Source organism: Maylandia zebra, linkage group LG14 (assembly GCF_041146795.1).
Source record: "Maylandia zebra isolate NMK-2024a linkage group LG14, Mzebra_GT3a, whole genome shotgun sequence".
In the NCBI taxonomy this organism is placed as follows: Eukaryota; Metazoa; Chordata; class Actinopteri; order Cichliformes; family Cichlidae; genus Maylandia; species Maylandia zebra.
The window spans coordinates 9,234,212-9,255,753 of NC_135180.1; the positions used below are offsets into that span (position 1 = coordinate 9,234,212).

The window sequence follows — 21,542 nt, forward strand, 5'->3', positions numbered from 1 at the left end:
CCATGATTGGGTATGGGTTGCACAGGGTCAAAAATGTCAGATTTGATGCGCTTTCGCCTGCAGTGTGAACGTAGTCTTAGTTTTGTTCTGTTTGAGTTCAGCATTAAAGCTGTTTGAGTTCACGTTTGTCTCTGGAGCACTTTGGGTCCTCCATTTCACCACTCCTACCTGCACACTAGTGATGGTGAGATGAAGCCTTGTGATGAACTGTAGCTTTCCATTGTCCCGATTCGTGATTGAGGTGTGAGACAAACGACCACTGGTCCAAGTGCTTCAAAACAATGATTTTATTAAACACATGTGTGGGAAGATACACAGCTCTATATCGTCAACACAGATCTCCGTCACAGCATAAATTCAAAATGGTTTTATTATGTCAGGGTTCACGCCCCTTCTCGCGTCGGAAAGAATATCACATGCACAGGTTTTAATTAATGACAGTTAAACAAGTTTCCATGTTCAGCAACATTCTGCCCTATATGGTTGTCTGACTTCACCAGATGTTTCCTCCACTTTGGATGGAGCAGCTCTCAGGGAGGCCGCCCTTCCCTGAGCCTGGTTCTGCCGGAGGTTTCTTCCTGTTAGAAGGGAGTTTTTCCTTCCAACTGTCGCCAAAGTGCTTGCTCATAGGGGGTCATATGATTGTTGGGTTTTTCTCTGTATCTATTGTTATAGGATATACTGTACAATATAAAGCGCCTTGAGGCGACTTTTGTTGTGATTTGGCGCTGTATAAATAAAATTGAATTGAATTGAATTCAGAAGTTTGCAGACGACACGGTCATTATGGGGTGTATCTTGGATGATCAGGAAGAGGGATACAGGAGTCTGAACTTTGTCACATGGAGTCACACAAACCACCTGGAACTGGTTGTGGACTTCGGGATGTCCAGAGCAGGTATACTGCCAATTCAGATAGAGGAGAGGAGCCGGAGATGGTCAACACATACAAGTACCTTGGGCTGTGGGTGGACAACAAACTGGACTGGTAATGCAACACTCAGCACCTGTATAAAAAAGGCCAAAGCAGACTGTACTTCCTCAGGAGGCTGAGGTCTTTTAACATCTGCAGGAAGCTCCTGAGGATGTTTTACCAGTCGGTGGTTGCTGGAGTACTGTTCTATGCTGTGGTGTGCTGGGGGAGCAGCACAGCAAAGAAGGACTCATCCAGGCTGGAAAAACTGATCAGGAAGGCTAGCTCTGTGGTCGGCATGAAGCTGGACACTCTGGTGACAGTGGCAGAGAAAAGGACACTAAAGAAAATGCTGGACATTATGAACAATGCTGGGCATCTTCTGCACACGGCCATAAACAACCAGAGGAGTCTGTTCAGTGACAGGTTGCTTCTCCCAAAGTCAAGAACCAACAGACTTAAAAACGCCTTTGTCCCACATGCCATCAAACTGTTTAACTCCCCTCTGGAGGGGAGAGGGAGGAGAGACAGGAGGACAAAGGAGTGGGGAACAACTAAGCTGTAGTGCCTCTTCACTGTGCAATACTTTTTGTTAATATCCAACGGTGCAATAGACTCACATACTTGAAATGTGCAATTCCCTTGTATTCCTATTTATTCTATTTATCCCTTTTGTATACTCTGTATTTATATATGTGTATATATGGTATATTTCTGCTCACATTCTGTAACTTCTGTCCGTGCTGTGAAAACCGAATTTCCTGGAGGAACCCACCCGAGGGATTAATAAAGTTTCAACTAATCTAATCTAATCTAATCTAATCCCTATTATACATTTTTGATCTACACACGTGTTGCTGCCACAGACATCGCATGCTCGTATTTCATTGTCATGAGACAAAAATCACGGTTTAGTAACTCAGTAAAGCAGCGATCTCACGAGAAAGTAATAGTAATCTAATTACTTTTTTGCAATAGTAATCCCTTACTTTACTCGTTACTTGAAAAAAGCAATTAGTAATTAAAGAGTATTACTGCTCATCTCTGGATAGTACCTGGTACCACCTATTTTTTTAGCACCTACTTCAGTGAACTGAGTTGGTTGTAATGGATCAATTGTAATGGAAAACAACTGAAACTGACTAGAGTAGAGTTGTCCTGAATTGAGCCAACCCAAGTAGGTAATGTGGAAAAGAGGCTATAGATGCCATTTATGTGCAAAGGGAACAACCGTTTTGGAACCAAGAATCTGGCCTAAGAGTCCATCTTTCACAAGCTTACAATACTTTGATTGCGTCTATTCCCCAACTCTCTGAACTGTAATCATGGCCTTTAATCAATGGTCAAGACAGTTTACATATTAATGATCATGAAGCTGAGTTTATGGCTCATTGTTAGGAAATTATGCTAGTTTTTGTTTCAGCTGTCCGAAGAAGTCACTTTGATTGGTGATGAAATGTTTCTCTCACACCTCTGGAAGCGCTGCTTCCAGATGAACAGCATTAACTTTCTGTGATGACCTCTTGGCCTATTTGAGTAAATGGAACAAGTCAAAATGCAAACAAGTTGTTAGATTAATCAGCTGAACTAAATATATTGGATATCTGTGAAGAGTCCATATGTGAGGTTTAACTGTAGCTCCTGTTGTAATCGTGGGAAAATCAGCATATGAACAGATAGCACTGTGCTGCCCAACCAAGAACTGATTGTTGGAGAGTGTAAGTAAATCTGTCAAAACCGCATGCTAGTAATATTCCAGGAGGTGATCTGGAGTGGAAATAACTGCACTGGAAGTAAGAGTGTTTTATGTTGTATGAGCCTATTAGTAGGGAAACAGTGTCTCGCCTACCAATCATTAAAAACATGCAACTTTCTGAATGACATGCAGTGAAATGTTCTTGTTTCCAAGGAATCAGACAGTAGCTAAAATATTTACTGGATGTGATTCTTGATTTCATAGAGTATTAGGCAAGAAATCAAATGCACAGCAGGGTTTAAAACCAGAAACAGTAAGTGTTTGTTTTGAATACTTTGAGGTAAAAGTTTTCTAATCAAAATGTCATTTTGTCAGAATATATTTAGAGCATAAAACATATTTTGGAATACTATATTACTGCTGATATATTCTTTCTTTCTTGTTTTCTTTCTTTCTTTCTTTCTTTCTTTCTTTCTTTCTTTCTTTCTTTCTTTCTTTCTTTCTTTCTTTCTTTCTTTCTTTCTTTCTTTTGTTTTTAAACAGAACGCTGTACTCATTTGTACTCAAGCAAGTGACTAAGATTTACTCACACTCTCACTATCATAGTGCTAATTTTACCATTTTCTACATCATCTAGTCAGCCGCACCCGCTCTTTGGTAAGCAGATTCTGGTTCATTCCACACAAATATCATGTGCTCAGATAAAACTGGACAAACAGAGTGAAAGGGAGTGGTGAGAAGTCACATATAAAAGCCAGTTTCTTCAGGGTGAACTGTGGCAGCAGACAGGTGCACCAGCAGGTGAGTGGAAACACACAAATATCAACACAGATGGTCCAAAGCAGCAATTAGCTTATTAGTACGTGATGGCCTGAGCTATACATACACGGCAGCATATACTTTGTAACGTAGCACCTTGTTAACAAAAGTGTTATTGCTTTGTGTTTTATTCAGGTCAATAATCTCAGACACCACACTTCTGATCCAGAATGCAAACATTCATAACGTTGTGTGCTCTTCTCCCGCTCCTCTGTTTTGTCCACGCAGATGTTGTGGAACGTTTTGAGGTTTGTTGGTTTCTTATTCCAGATTATCAGAATAATTAAATATGTGTCTTATCAAATAGCTTCACTTCTGTTACTATTAATTATTATGTATTTTATCATTTTGCCCCAGGATGCACCAGAATGCATGAAGTACTTTTACAAAGAAAAGGTGCCTGAGTTGGGAGCATCCACACCTGGTGCTGCCCGCCTCTGTCAGCGCTTTGTCAACAGGTAGTAAACCGGCAGAAAGAATACTTTAAAACTGAATCAGCATACACAGCATTGTAATGTGTACTCAGAATACTGTTTTTCTATGGTATCTTTGAAAATCCAACTGCTGCTTATCACTTTTAGAACGAAAACTTTCTTTGTTCTTTATTTATCATAGTAGCACTTCTGATCTATTGCTAATATTTGCACCATCAGGTATCACTTTGCCACACTGTATGACACCATCCATCGCATTGCTGTCTACTCTGCCTATCAATTCCAGCCCAGTAATGGAGGTGGCAGGGAGAACAGGTGGTTTGTAGAGCCACAGGTTTGTTCCACACGAGCTTATTTTGCATATATATTTATGTCAGAGAGAAAGTATGAAGAATATAGAGTCATAAAATTTACATTTTCTGTTCTTTTAGACATTTTTAGATCGTAAGGAATTAATTATTTGCTATCTTGTTTCCATGCATCTTAGCTGGTAGATCGGTCTTGGCAGGGAGAGATGAAAGATGGATACTGGCTGGGGCAGGATCACCCTGGTGTCTACCTTGGAGAGAGACAAGCTCTGAATGAGGACTACACAAATTCAGGCTTTGACCGTGGTCACCTCAACCCCAATGGACACCATCCAGGTTGTATGTTTTTCAGGAGGGTAGACAGTAGATGGCAGTACAGGACTGGGGAATTGTTTTTGACTGCAGCAGCTGAGGATAGATAGACTTAACTAACGAGCAGCATCTCCAGCCTTATGTTTCAATGTTTTCTGCTAAACATGCTTGAAATTTATAATTTTCTAGAATATTTTAATTGCTGAATGAAAATGACTAACCCACTTCTTGACTCATCGTGGCTCTCACCTTTTCTTTGGACAGAGAGACTTTAAGCTTGTCCTTCTTCTCCTTCTCTCCTGCAGTCCCTAGTCGCAACGCCACTTTTACCCTGACTAATGTGGTTCCTCAGAACCCCAAGCTGAACCAGAATGCCTGGAGGATCCACGAGTCCCAGCTTACTGAGCTTTTTCTGGAGAAGTGCCCTAAGGCGTACGTGCTGGTCGGTGCCATTCCTTCTGCAGACAGCTGGATTGTTAAAAACAATGTTAAGCGTGTCAACATCCCAGACTACCTGTGGAATGCCTACTGCTGTGTGGACAACAACGACAGACCCATTCAGAGCGGCGCTGCCAGAGCAAGAAACACAGAGGACAACTTGGTGGAGCAGCTCTCTCTGGATAAACTGGAAACATTCTTGCAGCAGTTCACGGCACAGCCAGTGGGAGAGTTGTTTTACAACAATTGCAGAGCATAAAAGCAATGATGGCAGTAAATTTAAGGATCTTTTAATTGTACATTGTTGTTTTACAGTAACCAATGAATCCTTACTATTAAATATTAAATAAATGAATAAAAATGAGAAGCACAAGGATAATGTGGTTATTTATTAGTAACTGTGTCGCAAAGGAAGGCGAGAAGGTTGTGCAGTCTACAGTACTGTATTCAATGTACACACTCGGCCCAATCGAGGGCCTGTGATAAAGACAGAGCAACAACAGGAGTCTTAAACCTGTAATTAAACTGTAAATGCTGTCATACAGTGAATAAGCTGGAAATTGGTGATTAAACTGACTCTCAGGAGGTGTTATATTAGCTACACTTTAAGCTGACATAATAAAATGTTACATATAAACCTACAGCTTAGACTTGGAAAGTAAAGTTTAGATTGACTACCATTATGAGAAAGGCCAGGCAAAGCTTAACATTTTTTATTTAAAGACATTTAAAATGCTTCTTCAGCTTTACCATACGTAAATACAGCTCTCGGAACTACAGCATTATGTTTCAACGTTTTTTTCTAGACATGCTTGTATTTAATAATTTTCTACAATATTTGAAGGACTGACTAAGCCACTTCTAGACTCATCTAGACTCTCACCTTTTATTTGGACTGAGAAACTTGTCCCTCTTTTACTTCTTACCTGCAGTCCCTAGCCTCAACGCCACCCAGACGAATGTGGTTCCTCAGAATCCCAAGCTGAACCAGAATGCCTGGAGGATCCACGAGTCCCAGCTCACTGGGCTTCATGTGTCTTTGGGGCCACCCACATGTTCCAATACTGAGTTTCTTGCACAGCTGAAATACTTCAGGTCAGGTCAGGGATGACCCTCATACATACTGTTAGGTACATATATTTTTCGACACTGACACAAGTTTTTTTTATTACCTGTTCACTGCAACATATGCCAATTATAGTTATATAATGGACATAATATACAGACTCTCAGCGTCCACATTCAGATTGGATGAAGGGTTTAAGAGTTTTAGCTCCTTAACATGTGCCGCCCTATTTTTGAAGGGAACAGTAGTAGTTGAACAATTGACTCAAATGCAGGTGTGGGCAGTTCCTTCATTATGTCATTATCAGTTAAGCAGACAAAAGTCCTGTAGCTGATTTGAGATGTGGTGCTTGCATTTGGAAGAGTTCACTGTGACCAGAGAAAATGCAATCCAAAGAGCTCTCCATGCAGAAAAACAAGCCATCCTTAAGTTGCCAAGAAAAGCCAGCACAGTTTAGGAAAAAAGTCAAATTGATTGGGTGTTGTTTTACTATATAGATGGACAATGACAAAAACATGCAGTCAAAGGAAGTCAGGAGTTTAATAAATCAAGGCCACTGCATAAAGGCCTTACAGAGCATTAAAAAGGAGGAAACCCAGCATCTGGTGATGTCCATGAGCTCAAGACTTCGGGCTGTTATTACCAGCAAAGCATTTTCAACCAAGTATTAGAAATGAACATTTTATTTTCAGTTCTTTAATTTGTCCAATTACTTTTCACCCCATGAAATGAAAGGATTGTGTTTGTTATGCAATATTTTTGTTCAACCGTAATTAACATACTGAAAATCTGAACTGCAGTTGTTTCATTTGAGGTTGAGCATCGGGCACCAGTGAGTAGTTTTGCAAAGAAATTGATCCTGCTAAGACAAGAATGTGGCAATTTAGATAGTTGATTAATGAGCATATGTTGCGACTCTATCATATCCACAACCTAGCAATGTCGAAGGAAGGCAAGAGTACGTTGACGTGGACGTGAGAGGAAATAAATGCATTCAAAGTAGTAAGTACTGGGAGCAAGGCTGTGAATGATGGCTTCTTTATCATAATTATGTCTGAAAAGGAAAACAAACAGCCTGTGTTGCAGGAAGGTGTATATAGTAAAAAAAAAACAAAAAAAAACAACGACAGACTTAATTATACAACTATTGTTTATTGTGTGCATCAGTTCTCAATTTAGAGGCAAAAAAAATGAGTCCAGGTTGTCCCATAGCGATTGACAAGTTCAAAGTTCAGTGAAAGCATTACATGGTTATTACAGAGTGATAATTATGGGTTACAGAATTTTACAGACTTACTGAAATGCTACTTGCTGCATTAAAAACATGATTACTGATTAAACCAAAAAGCAACAGCATAACCACAGCTCACAATCCAGCTGCAATCTGTGTGTATGCTAAATAATTACCTTTTTATAATTCACAGAGCTAAGCCGTTTTGACATTATGGCAACAGATCTTCACTTTGAGGAACAGCAATAATAATATTTAGCTCCTCTACACTGCAACCCAACTTACAGTTCTTCCCCTCCTTTCTTACAATCCCAGATATAAAAATAAGCACAGAGGACATGTTAATGTCCAAGTTTACTCAAAGAAATCTAGTTAAATTGGAGGGGTACTAATTTGGAGCAAATGATCAGTGCAAATACTGTGAAAAAAGCTGCAACGTTCCTCTGCATGCAATAAATGTTATAAAAAAGATTAATATAAAGCGTTTAATGAACTAAAGTTTCACTCGTTACATTTCTTTATTCCGCAGTCGTGTTTAGTTCATCTGTACTGGATCATGGGGTGATCATTCCAATAAGGCAGCTGGGACAGTTTCCTCTCAGTGGCTGTTTTGATGGGCCAGCCCCAGGCCTTGAAGAAGCCGGTCAGGTTCATTCCCACAGTCTGGGAGAAAGTCTCAGCATACAGGTTCATTTTTGTGCCGTTGTCATGAGGAAAGTTGCTCATGTGGTGGTACGCAGCAAACACCTTCTTAAAGGCATCCCAGCCAAACTTTTCCTGGAGCTACAGAAAAGGTAAGTATAACAACAACTTAAACTATTTGCTGTCTTTTATGTTAGGAGCAATAATCTCTTGACTAAAGCATCATAACCTGTTACGATTTAATGTTAGCTTCACTATAAGTCCACAAGTCTACATGGAATTGTCACCTATATGGCACACCCAAATCAAACTCTTTTAGAAGACAAAGTACATGTCAGAGATTTGATTTGAAAGGTGTCATCTTGTACTTTCTGACACTATCCTTGTTTAGCATGTGGCTAAAATACAACTTGAACCTAACTCTACCCCTAAGTGATTTGTTGGTGACTTGGTCGATTTTAAGTGTGACTGGATCAAATGGAGTTAGAGACTTTCAGTCTTATTCATATCAAGTGTTTTCTTTACTATGGATCAAGCAAAATTTCTCTATAATTTCTCACCTGCAGATATGTTTCCAGGGCAACCCACACACTCCAGTCACTGAGTTTCCTTCCTCCCTTGATGTACTCCTCTACTCGACTCTTTCGGTTTGCTAAAGTCAAATTACCATGAGCCTGCACCAAAGAACATGGAATGAGATAGTTGCTAAATCATGTGACCACAGAAAACTCAGTAATGAGTTTTCTGATGACGATTGATGTAAAAAAAAAAATGTTTTAAAATTAGTTTTAAAAACAATTGATTTACTCTACATGTGCTCTGTTGATGCCCAGCACCTCTTCATGCACATACACTGACCACAGGTTGCATGTACACTCTGTGGTGTGTGGTCGGAACTCCCAGCAGCTTCTCTGTTGGTTGTGTCCAAGTTCATGGATGGGGCCCCACAGTTGTTCACCTTTTTTAACACCAACTACTTCAGCAGCTGAGGCATGGTGTGCCATGATGGGATAACCTGAATGCATCAAGCCTTAACAGAAGAAAAGTAAATATAATGTTGCAGTATATTAATAATTGTTGCAAGATTATATTGCGAATACTTTGTGACAGAAAAGCTATAAAATGTCCATCCATCCATCCATCCATCTTCATCCGCTTTATCCGAGGCCGGGTCGCGGGGGCAGCAGCCTAAGCAAAGAGGCCCAGACCTCCCTCTCCCCAGCCACCTCCTCCAGCTTATCCGGGGGAATACCAAGGTGTTCCCAGGCCAGCCGAGAGATATAATCTCTCCAGCGTGTCCTGGGTCTGCCCCGGGGCCTCCTCCCGGTGGGACATGCCTGGAACACCTCACCCAGGAGGTGCCCAGGGGGCATCCTTGTCAGATGCCTGAGCCACCTCAGCTGGCTCCTTTCGATGTGGAGCAGCAGCTGCTCTACTCTGAGCCCCTCCCGGATGGCCGAACTTCTCACCCTATCTCTAAGGGAGAGGCCAGCCACCCTTCGGAGGAAGCTCATTTCTGCCGCTTGTATCCGCGATCTCGTTCTTTTGGTCACTACCCACAGCTCGTGGCCATAGGTGAGGGTAGGGACGTAGCTCGACCGGTAAATTGAGAGCTTCGCTTTTACACTCAGCTCCCTCTTCACCACGACGGACCGGTGCAGCGTCTGCATTACTGAAGCTGCAGCCCCAATCCGTCTGTCGATCTCCGGCTCCCTTCTCCCATCACTTGCGAACAAGACCCCGAGATACTTGAACTCCTCCACTTGGGGCAGGAACTCATCCCCGACCCGGAGTGGGCACTCCACCCTTTTCCGGCTGAGAACCATGGCCTCAGATTTGGAGGTGCTGATCCTCATTCCCGCTGCTTCACACTCGGCTGCGAACTGTTCCAGTGCGAGCTGGAGGCCCTCACCCGAAGGAGCCAACAGAACTACATCATCCGCAAAAATCAGAGATGAGATTCTGAGGCCACCAAAGCGAAAACCGTCCGCCACTTGGCTGCGCCTAGAAATCCTGCCCATAAAAATTATGAACAGAACCGGAGACAAAGGGCAGCCCTGGCGAAGCCCATCACCCACCGGGAACGAGTCCGACTTATTGCCGGCAATGCGAACCAAGCTCTTGCAACGGTTGTATAGGGATCAAATGGCCCGTAGCAATGGGCCAGACACCCCATACTCCTGCAACACCTCCCACAGGACACCCCGAGGGACACGGTCGAATGCCTTCTCCAAGTCCACAAAACACATGTAGACTGGTTGGGCAAACTCCCATGCACCCTCAAGTATCCTCGAGAGGATAAAGAGCTGGTCCAGTGTTCCGCGACCAGGACGAAAACCGCATTGCTCCTCCTGTATCCGAGGTTCGACTAGCGGACGAACTCTCCTTTCCAGCACCCTGGCATAGACGTTCCTAGGGAGGCTGAGGAGTGTGATCCCCCTGTAGTTGGAACACACCCTCCGGTCCCCCTTCTTAAAGATGGGGACCACCACCCCGGTCTGCCAGTCCACAGGTACTGCCCCTGATCTCCACGCAACATTGCAGAGGCAAATTGGCGGGTCATTCCCCTCATCCCCAGACTCTGCTTCCTCCTCGGAAGACGTGTCAGTGGGATTAAGGAGGTCCTCGAGGGTATCCTTCCACCGCCTGACAATTTTCTCAGTCGACGTCAGCAGCGCTCCGCCAGCACTATACACAGTGCAGGTAGAGCACCGCTTTCCCCTCCTGAGACGCCTGACGGTTTGCCAGAATCTCTTCGAGGCAGTCCGAAAGTCTTTTTCCATGGCCTCTCCGAACTCCTCCCACACCCGAGTTTTTGCTTCAGCCACTGCCCGTGCCGCATTCTGCTTGGCCTGTCAATACCTGTCAGCTGCCTCCGGAGTCCCACAGGCTAACCAAGCCCGATAGGACTCCTTCTTCAGCCTGGTGGCTCCCTTCACCTCTGGTGTCCACCATTTGGTTCGGGGATTACCACCACGGCAGGCACCAACCATCTTGCGGCCGCAGCTCAATGCGGCAGCTTCGGCAATGGAGACGCTGAACATGGTCCATTCGGACTCAATGTCCCCGGTCTCCCTCGGAATGCTGTTGAAGCTCTGCCGGAGGTGTGCGTTGAAGATCTCGCGGACTGGGGCCTCTGCTAGACGTTCCCAGCACACCCTCATTACGCGTTTAGGTGCACCAGGTCTGTCCAGCGTCCTCCCCCGCCACCTGATCCAACTCACCACCAGGTGGTGATCAGTTGACAGCTCAGCCCCTCTCTTTACCCGAGTGTCCAGAACATATGGTCGCAGGTCTGGTGATACGATTACAAAATCGATCATCGACCTACGGCCTAGAGCGTCCTGGTGCCACGTGCACTTATGGACACTCTTATGTTTGAACAGGGTGTTCGTTATGGCCAAACTGTGATTAGCACAGAAGTCCAATAACAAAGCACCGCTCGGGTTCAGATCAGGGAGGCCGTTCCTCCCAATCACGCCCCTCCAGGTCTCGCTGTCATTACCCACGTGAGCATTGAAGTCTCCCAGCAGGACAACAGAGTCTCCAGGTGGAGCACCTTCCAGCACCCCCCCCCCCCCCAGGGACTCTAAGAAGGCTGGGTACTCTGAACTGCCACTCGGCGCATAAGCGCAGATGACAGTCAGGACCCGTTCCCTGACCCTAAGGCGCAGGGAACAAACCCTCTCGTCCACCGGGAAAAACCCCAACGTACCGGCAGCAAGCCGAGGGGATATTAGAATACCCAGCCCAGCCCGCCGCCTCTCACCAGGGGCAACTCCAGACTGAGACAGAGTCCAGCCCCTCTCCAGGAGACTGGTTCCAGAGCCCAATCCATGCGTAGAGGTGAGCCCGACTATATCTAGCCGGTACCTCTCAACCTCACGCACTAACTCAGGCTCCTTCCCCACCAGAGAGGTGACATTCCATGTCCCTATTGCCAGTCTTGGCAGCCGGGGGTCTCCTGGCTGCCACCCGGCACACATTGCACCCGACCCCTATGGCGCCTCCTGCGGGTGGTGGGCCTGCGGGAGGATGGGCCCATGTCTCCTCTTCGGGCTGTGCCCGGCCGGGCCCCATAGACTAAGGCTCGGCCACCAGACGCTCGCCCTCAGGCACCCTCCCCGGGCCTGGCTCCAGGGCGAGGCCCCGGTAACCCTATCCCGGGCAGGGTAAACTGTTCCCTTGATATCCTTTTCATAAGGGTCTTCTGAATCGCTCTTTGTCTGGTCCCTCACCCAGGACCAATTTGCCATGGGAGATCCTACCAGGGGGCAAAAGCCCCCAGACAACATAGCCCCTGGGATCCCTGGGACACACAAACCCCTCCACCACGATAAGGTAGCGATTCAAGGAGGAGGCTATAAAATGTGAAGGAGAGAAATGAATCCGAATGATTTAAACAAAAGCCTTATATTATCACATGTTGTTATAAATTCCTACAATTTAGTTATTAACAAAAGAAGGGGCAAAATCCCTATTTGCCTTGTCGGCGGTCTTAATGCTTCAAGCTGTTCCAGAGGCCCTGGAGCTTACTACACTACATTACATTACGATTAGCACAGGGACCACTGTTGCCTTCACCCACCACATCTTCTCCAGCCCCTCTCTCAGCCCTTGGTGAGCTACTTGTGTTCCTTCTTCCTGATGTTGCATTCATTTGGTATAGCTTGGTCTATCATGACAGCCTTCTTGCTCTGCTAATTGGGGATGGCCAGCTGGTGTAAAGTGCACTTACCAGCAGAAATCTGCACATCTGTCACAAAGCGCTCCTTGCGAGGAAATTTGTGTGGTTTGGCAGCCAGATCTGCAATGGCCCTCGTCATTTCATCCCAGAGAGCGGCCACCTTGTCTGGGTGCTCCAGACCCCGAACAGCATCTGATGGTACGGTGAGGACGATGTTTTCAAACTCCAACTCTGCCCAGGGCCCAGGAGCCGTGCGCAGCAACGACCACTCAGCTGCAGTTGTCACACCTGAAAAGAATAAAGAGAGGAGCAGATCTATTATAATGCTTTGAATCATTGCATATTAAAAACATATATAAAATGTTCTATTCAAAGTACAAACTTGTGTGACAGTTCCGAGAAAAATCTGGCTTGTTCTTAAACAAAACTGTGGGACAATCTGCCTTTAGAGATTAGACAGGCCTCTAGTATAGTATATATATATATACTTATGTATATATATATTTGAATACAGGGCTGTTTTGATTTTTATTCATCATGTGTTTTATTTTTATTCTATTTTTTTGCTGTTTCGTTTTATCTAATTTTCTTAACTTAATTACTGTACAGTCCTTTGGTCCAGTTTTGGCTATTTTAAAGTGGTTTATAAATAAAGTTTGATTGGATCACAAAGTAAAGAATCTGTGTCATGACCCTGTGCCTTCTCGGCTGACTCTGTATGGCTACAAGTGTTTTTGTTGTGCTGCATCTCTCTCTCTCCCCTGCACTGCGCTCTACCGGGGCGGAGTCATGACGGCTCCAGCCCCTGGCTCGGACACCTGCAAGCAATCATCTCACTCACTCACTTAAGGCGGCTGCTGAGAGTGCTTCCTCGCTGGATTATTGTGTAACACTCGTCAGTGTCATCACTTATCTGAGCCGTTTTTCGAGTTTCTGTCGTGCCACTACTCACCTGCCTTTCCTCTCTGTGCCAGGATTCTCGCCAGCCTGAGGACCGCCGTTGGTGAGCTAAAGCCGGAGTCCGAGCTACCTGAGCTTCAGTGGATGTTGTACATAGCCCTCTTCTTCCCGTGCCTGTGCTTCCCGGAGACCCTCTTCCTGTGCCCCCTCACCTGTATATATTCGCACCTGGTGTCTGTGTGTGTCAATAAATCACGAACTTAAGTGACGGTCTGCCTCCGAGTCCCTCCTGAGCCTGACAATCTGGTAATTCCATAATTTCTTAACCCTTTAGAGCCGGTCAGAGCGGGAACGCTCTGTTTTGCGTAACTATTTTTAAATCCCAGTAGCTCTGCAACCACGTAAGCTAGCGCAATAATTTTTTTTTGCATATGAAACCGGAGGAGTTGTACTTACATCTTATGCCATCAGCTTGTCCTAGGTCACAGTTTCCACATATAGCTTTGCAAAAACTGCATAAAAAGCGCTTGCAGGAACAAAAACATAATATTCCAGAAGCACGCTTTGCCGATCCGATCAACTGTTCATAACACTTCCTACATTGGAATAGACGTCAGCGCGAACTTTTGCATGTCCGCCATTACCTGCCCAAAACCGGAAGTGACGTCATTTTCGCAGAAATGTCGTTTTTTTTTTTTTTTTTACCATCAGGGCCTCAGGGCCTATACTGGTATTTTTAAAAGTTATGTTTGACTTTATGACTTTCTGTGTCGTTTCTGGGATGCTTAGGACTCATATTGCACTGCTGGAAATAGTTCATTTTGATACATATGCTGCTTTTTTGCAAATTTGCAGTATAATATTTATTTTCGTTTTTCCTGCAGTGTATAAAAATTGGTGTATTTCAAAAATAAAACTATGAAGAAACTCAAAATTAATTTCCTGTGGTGGGAAACTATTTGGTGCAACTTTTTTGTATTTACAGTTTTGAGGGATAAGCCTCTTAAATTTCTCTAACTAGAAATATATGTTAAAAAAGCAAAAACGATTTTCAATTTTTTTGTAGTTTATTGCACTTTTTTGCAATTTATGTAATTACTATGCACTTAATGAATACATATTATTAAAATCTGGGCTATAATTGTTGTATTGATGTATAGCAACTTGAAATGCTCCCAAAAATGGCACCACACCATGTAAAAATATAATATAAGCTCTGGCGGACTTGGTTCTATGGTAGGTCTTAAAGGGTTAAAGGCTTGTAACACAGGTGGATAAAAAACTCCAGATGCATCTCATATGAATAAATTCTTTAAATAAATAAATTTTGCTTTATCTAATTCAACAAATGCATTTCATTCGTTTCTTTAAACAGCCTATGGTGTAAAAGGCCTCTGAATAATTTAGCAAACTTTGTGAAGTCTTTTAGGAGAGGGTTTTACTTTACTGAAAATATATTGAGCTCAAGTTAATTCACCTGTATTGTCCAATAAAAACACTGTATGTTCAATCAGAATGAAGGTGATCCAAGTGAGACTCACCAGATATCTTCCATTAACTCCAATTAAGCAAACCTTGTACACTGTTTTAGACGAGAGGGTTAAGCTGTTAACTAGATTTTTGTTTACTTTTCTTTACTTAACTTTCAACATGTTGAACTGAAATTGTTTCACCTGCATCGTCCATTGAAAACACTTGGGATCAGAATGAAGGTGATCCAAGTGAATAAGATTAAGACTTATCAGATATCTTCCATTAACTCCATGGACACAAAGTACACAGCACTGTTATAAACCACAGACTCACCAGACTTGTAATATGGAACAGTTACAGCTTTCTGCACTATGATCTCCAACCCCTTCACTTGTGTGTTGGGTGGGGCCACCAGGTAGATGAGCCCCCCCCACAGGTTGGACACATGCAGCATCTCTGATGTAACAGGAAATCGCTCATGAACACGTGGTGGTCTCTTCAGCTCATCCTTTCTGTGTAGGTCATCAGTTTGACAGCCTATCTGAATCTGTAGATAAAATGGAAAATCTATTGGATATCAGGGTTTTGACAAAACAGATACATTTCAGTTCATTTTTTTAAATATAGCGTCAAATTACAACACCCGTCGCCTTTGCAAACAGCCCCATTCCTGAACACAGAGACACCTGTGCATTCAGGAAGGATTTACAAAGCAGTTTATAGATGTTATGAACAGAGATGGGCAGTTACACGTTACTTGTAACGCGTTACTGTAATCTGATTACTTTGTAAAGTAACGAGTAAAGTAAGGGATTACTATCGCAAAAAACGGTAATTAGATTACCGTTACTTTCCCGTAGAAACGCTGCGTTACTGCGTTACTAAAACCGTGATTTTTTTTTTGCGAGACTGTCTCATGACAATGACGTAAGCGAGTGCAACGTTCGTGACAACAGCTGTGTGCAGATCAACAATGGATAATATATCTAGTACGGGAGAGAGTATGAGCGTGCAGCGTTTAAAGCGTGGAAGTACTGACCTTACTTTGAGTTTGATTCCATAAAAAGTGACAAAAACATTAGTGTCCATTGTGCGTGGGAAGAAAACTTCTTTTTACAGCGAAAAAAAAAACCCTAAACAAGCACCGAGTGCGCTACGACGTAATGGGAAATTCACAGAGAAACTCGCGGATTCTTCCACTGACCGCTGCGGCACACCTGCACCAGGGCACAACTCCACCTACCCCACTCCTGCTTTACAGGTGAAAATAGAGCAACAGGACCGCTAGTCTTTGACTTTATTTATTTTCTGCTGTGTTTTACTTGCATCTATTTGAAAGACTGAGTGTAAACACAAAAAATATTTTATTTTATGTGCTGGAATGTGCAGAAAATAGGTTTAAATGTTAAACTAATTTCTTCAAGTCAGAGAATGTTGCATATAATTTAATTTTTACTTGATGCATAAAGTTAAAAGATTAAAACTGATAAAACAAGTTAAAAAAGAGGTTTTTCCATTTGATTACATCTTGTATGATGGATTATGCAGAAAAAGTAGAATTGGGCTGAAAGATCTATCACTTTATCACCTATTCAGGTTGTAAATCGTGTTTTAAAAAGTAACTAAGTAACTAAGTAATTTAATTACTTTTGAAAATAAGTAATCAGTAAAGTAACGGGATTACTTTTTGGGGAAGTAATAAGTAATTAGTTACTGATTACTTTTTTCAAGTAACTTGACCAACACTGGTTATGAACAAATTTTCTTTCTTGTGGTGTGCTATTAAAAAGCATGGACAGGTCTATAGATGACTGGGGCATGATATTGGATTGAGTTGAACTGATACAGGCAGGGAACAGAGGGCACAGTTCTGTGTGAGACTTTCTATTGGCTGAAGGGCTGATGCTGAAACAGATGTTTAGAGATTTGACTGAATTTCTTCTTTACGTATCATCCAGTTAAGTGAGACAGGTTTCAAGGGAGGGCTGTAACTCTATAGTTAACTATAGTTCTGCACCACCATTGGCCCCATAGTCGTGCCTCTTGTGTTTTGGACTACTGTTCCTTTCTTTTTTTTTATTTTGGATTCTGCTTTTATTTTGTTTTGTTTTGCATTTTGTGTGCTCCAATCCTGCCCGCTTCACAGATTTTATATACTTCACCGTCCAGTCCTTGTTGACAGTCTCAGCTGGCATTACCATGTCGGTACTCATACCAGGAGAGAGGTAGAGACCAGTGCTGATCCACTCTTCCCCATCTAACACACACACACACACACACACACACACACACACACACACACACACACACACACACACACACACACACACACACACAATGGCAATAGAAACAAATTAGCTTTCTATGTTTATGAAAAACATTCACAGATATGTCTTATTTGTATATAGCAAAGTAAGTCTGCACTTTCACTGGAATACAAATCTGTCATGAAAACAATCAAAGTATATTGTGGGATACAACAGGATACTTGATCAGAGTACATATACATGTATGAAATGTATGAAATCTGCAGGTATTTTATTTTTTAGATGTCTGTGAGAAAATCCATATTGAGTCCAAATTGAATATGTTAATGAAACAATGAGTATTGTGAAACAACTGTGAACAGGTTGCAGTCATATATTCACAGTTGACACATTTGTCCACAAACATGAAATCTGACCTGCTGTGGTAACATCGATCTTGAGCCTGTGGTTATAGACGTCTGGCATCAGTGGCCTATCCTTGATGAGGTAGGGCAGGAGAGCCTCAGGATTTAGGCAAAACTCATATACAGGTGATCCCAAACTGAGGAGTAGATGGTCTTTTGGCGTCTTTGCAGGGCAGCTGTCACTCACCTTGAAAGAAGAACATATTAGTGTAACATCTTAGTGGTTAACAGCTGCCATATAATGATCAGTGCACTAGTCCGTGTTGTTCAAATGTTTCTCTACTCACCTGTGGCAGGCCTGACCTCTTTAACATGTCAGTGAGTGCAGCCAACACTTGAGTGTAATAGAAGCAGCCACGTGCCTTTGTGCGCAAGTAAGCATCACAGTCGTTGCCCAGCTTTTTAAGACATCCCTCCTCATGCTTGCTAAGTTCTACACCTGTAGTCACATGGGCAGCGAAGCGGTGTAGAAGGTGGCGGAAGTGGTAAGTATCTTTAATCGGCCAGCTGGGTACAAAGGCTTTGTATGTTCCTGCACGGATTTTTGCTCCCAAAAGGCTCAATCCCATTTGGTTCAGGATCTTGTTCCCTGAAAGAAAGTAAAGCAAGTGTCACTTAATTTACTGAGTTGTATTGCTGGAAATGTCGTGACTGTGTTTTACACTCATCAGGAGCTTCAATCGAAGTGTCTTTGGACAAGATACTACACCATTGTGAATCTGTTAGCACAATACAACAGGTTTTAGGATTTAGACAAGAAGAGCTCTGTATCAATGCAGTGCATTGATGGTTTTATGTTTTTTTGGGTGAAAAATAAGAACACTACCAGTATTTCTGCTATGTGTATTGTGAAACCCTTGTTGTGCATTTTCATACCTGAGAAATCTGTAAGTGGATTTTGCCCAGGATATGTCTGCGCCCAGTACCAGGCATGTCCTCCAATCAGCAGGCCTCCTCCCTCTGCCACAAAGTTTTTGATTTCCTCCAAATGCTCAGTGATATACGCTGTACACACAAACACGCTGAGGTCTTTCCTGAAGTTTGTCTTCTCGCACTTCAGCCCAGACTCACTCAGAACTTTGAGTGCAGGATTCACCATGACACCAACAACCCCTCTGCGCCCTTCATCCAACCAGTGAATGGCATTTCTCCAAAATGGAGCCATGCTCTAAAATAAAAGAAGGAAAGCAGGAAGACAGACAGTCATGTGTACTTGTGATATATAAAATATTTGTCAGAACAGCCCACATTTCACCCTATCCCAGCTACCATAGGGCAAGAAGCAAAGGACAGATCACTAGTCTGTCAGAGGGCTAAAACAAAGAGAAAGACAACCATTCGCACTAAGATTCACACACACATTCACACCTATGGGCAATTTCGATTTTACAATTAACCTGGCTCCACTAACTGTGGACCGTGGGAGGAACCCAGAACACTCAGAAAGAACCCACGCAAACACTGGAAGAAAATGCAAACTCCACACAGAAATCTGGGATTTTAACTTTTAAAAAATTTAATTTTAGTACTCTACCTTGACTGCTAGATATGCTTCATGTGTAACCACAATGACCCGTCCTCGCCCATAGTAGGCTCCTGCCAGGAATGGACGTCCATCTTCTGTAGTTCCGATGGGAAATGCTAGCGGTCCGTGGACTAGAACCTCAGAAAATACACAATCAGATGGTAGGTCGAACTCTGAAACCCCTTGGAGTAAGAACTCTAAGTCATCCTTGAAGTCCTTTCCTGTCCTATAATTGAAAGGTGGAATGGGAATATGAAAGAGAAATAAAAATTAGAGATACAGTGTACAGAAGTAAATTCAGAATAACTGGATGAATTTCTTTTTACGAAAATTGTGTTGTTTTAAACAAAATGCCTGTTTGTCACTATGAATTTTGAGTGTAAATTGTATTATCTTAATGTGTTTTTACTATCAATACCCTGTAAATATATAGTCATGTTGTAAAATGACTATTTTAAATTTTACAAATTTGTTCTTGTAAAATGATTTATTATATGTAAATTAGCATAAAAAATCACTTTAGTAATACTGTTTCAAATAACAAAGAAAAAATATTTTTGCATTAAAAGTTTGGACTTTGGTCAGCTGTTATGTTGTTTTAAAGTGCTTTAAAAATAAAGTGAAAGTTATTATATGGAAAGTGGAACTTTTGGAAACGTGCAGTAAAACAGGACTACAGTGGACCCTCACTGTAACGTGGTTCACCTTTCGCGGCCTCGCTGTTTCGTGAATTTGCTTTTTAAAAAATGTTCTTCTTTTTACAGCGCATTGTGTTCTGCGTCCTGATTGGCTGTAGACCATTGTCAATCAATCTCGTGCCGTGTCTCCTGTACAGTACAGAATGCGTTCAGCTTGTGTTTGACCGCTGAAGTGCAATGTCAATGAAACATTTTGCACCATCAAAGGCACCTGCGGTAGCACCCAAAAGGCTGAGGAAGATGCTAACAATAGCACAAAATGTTGGACTTCTGGACATGCTAAAGGAAGATAGAAGTTACTGTATTTTAATTTTATTTAATTTGATTATAAGGCGCATTAAGCGAAATAAAACAGTCAGATAAGTCAAACTTTTCTGAACTCAGTCTTCTTGCTTCCTCCACTTCTGTACCATTGATTTATTAATCTTGAATTCTCTGGCAGATGCTCTATTCCCATGTTCTGGACCTGAAAACAGGGTTTGATCTTTAGTTTCATTCTATGATACGAGATTTATTTTCCTACGAAGGTTTGAATTTGAGTGTTAAAATAAGAGAGAAAAGTGTGAAAATGTTCATGCCTGTCTAAGAAAAATGTATAAAGTGTGTAGTGAGGGGTTTTACAGCCTTAAAACTATAATAATTGTAAAAACTAAAGTTGGCTACTTCGTAGATTTCACCTATCGCATGGTTATTTTTAGAACGTAACTCCGGTGATAAACGAGGGACCACTGTATAGCATATACTCACGCTAACGACTTCCAGGAGGACGGGATCTGAGGGTAGACGGGCAGGTTCTCCACCTCACCACAACGCTCAGTGAAGTAGATTCCTGCCACTCCTGCCACTTTATTCCCTTCAAACTGATGCAGTGTGTTCTCTTTGGGATGATTTGCAGCCCAACTCCACGCCTGCCCAGCTATCAGCACCCCTCCTCCAGCTTTCAGAAACGCCACCAGCTCTGTTGGGTCTGAGCCCACGCTGTAGGCATCGGTCACATAAACGCCAACTCCCAGGTTGTCACTGAAAGCTCCCACAACTTCTACTTGGAAGCTGGGTTTTTGGAGGTTATCAGCAACAGCACTGACATTTCTCTGCACCCCTACTGAGAGGTTATCAGATCCATCACCTCTCAGCCAGGTCACAGCATTTTCTACCAGAGCAGGAAAGGCTGTCAAGTAGCCCTCATGACCCAGGACCACAATCCTTCCACTGCCGTACAGAGAAGCAGCCATCAGGACCTGACCTCGGCTGTTCATTGCTAAAGGAAAAGCATGGTCTCCGATCAGGACCAGGTCACTGGGAACACAGGGTCCCTGTAGGTCCAGCTCCTTCAGGCCTCTCATCAGAGAGGCGTAGGCCTCTTCATGTTGGCTTTTGAATGATTGGTTAGATGACATAGTGTAGAGGATTTACACTCTGTAGACTGATGAAGAAGATGGAGGTTAGGATGCAGAAAGAGGAAGTTGTTAACACATCAGGTTTAATAGTTTTTCTTGCCAAGAAAAACTATGCCAAGTTGAGTCGATGGAATAAAAACACACAGTAAACATAATATTTAAACTATTACTAGTGTGTTACAAGTCAAGACTAAGCAAATTGTCAAACTGTAGCTGGTGAAAAAATAGAAAGCTGTTCTCCACTGATCTTATTACAACCAAATACAACTTAAAAACACCAAGCATTTTTTTCCTTACCTGGAAGTTTTCTTTCTGTGGTACTGTAGCACAAC

The 21,542-nt window shown here is 42.8% G+C and overlaps 2 protein-coding genes across 2 annotated transcripts; one reads left to right on the plus strand and one right to left on the minus strand.

Moving 5' to 3' along the window:
- The first annotated feature begins 3,229 nt into the window (after positions 1 to 3,229).
- LOC101481189 (endonuclease domain-containing 1 protein) lies at positions 3,230 to 5,293 on the plus strand. Its single transcript, XM_004562763.4, has 6 exons — positions 3,230 to 3,410; positions 3,564 to 3,676; positions 3,786 to 3,886; positions 4,082 to 4,196; positions 4,350 to 4,506; positions 4,788 to 5,293. Exons 2-6 carry the CDS (start codon positions 3,599 to 3,601, stop codon positions 5,177 to 5,179), a joined length of 843 nt encoding a protein of 280 aa, XP_004562820.1. The 5' UTR covers positions 3,230 to 3,410; positions 3,564 to 3,598; the 3' UTR covers positions 5,180 to 5,293.
- A 1,825-nt stretch (positions 5,294 to 7,118) lies between these two features.
- Positions 7,119 to 21,210, minus strand: LOC101482723 (TRPM8 channel-associated factor homolog). The gene is made up of 11 exons (XM_024804906.2): positions 20,561 to 21,210; positions 19,125 to 19,341; positions 18,467 to 18,758; positions 17,878 to 18,179; positions 17,603 to 17,777; positions 17,082 to 17,176; positions 15,253 to 15,466; positions 12,598 to 12,834; positions 8,672 to 8,889; positions 8,420 to 8,533; positions 7,119 to 8,000 (listed from the first exon to the last, which is right to left on the minus strand). Exons 1-11 carry the CDS (start codon positions 21,208 to 21,210, stop codon positions 7,758 to 7,760), a joined length of 2,757 nt encoding a protein of 918 aa, XP_024660674.2. The 3' UTR covers positions 7,119 to 7,757.
- Between the last annotated feature and the right edge of the window lie 332 nt (positions 21,211 to 21,542).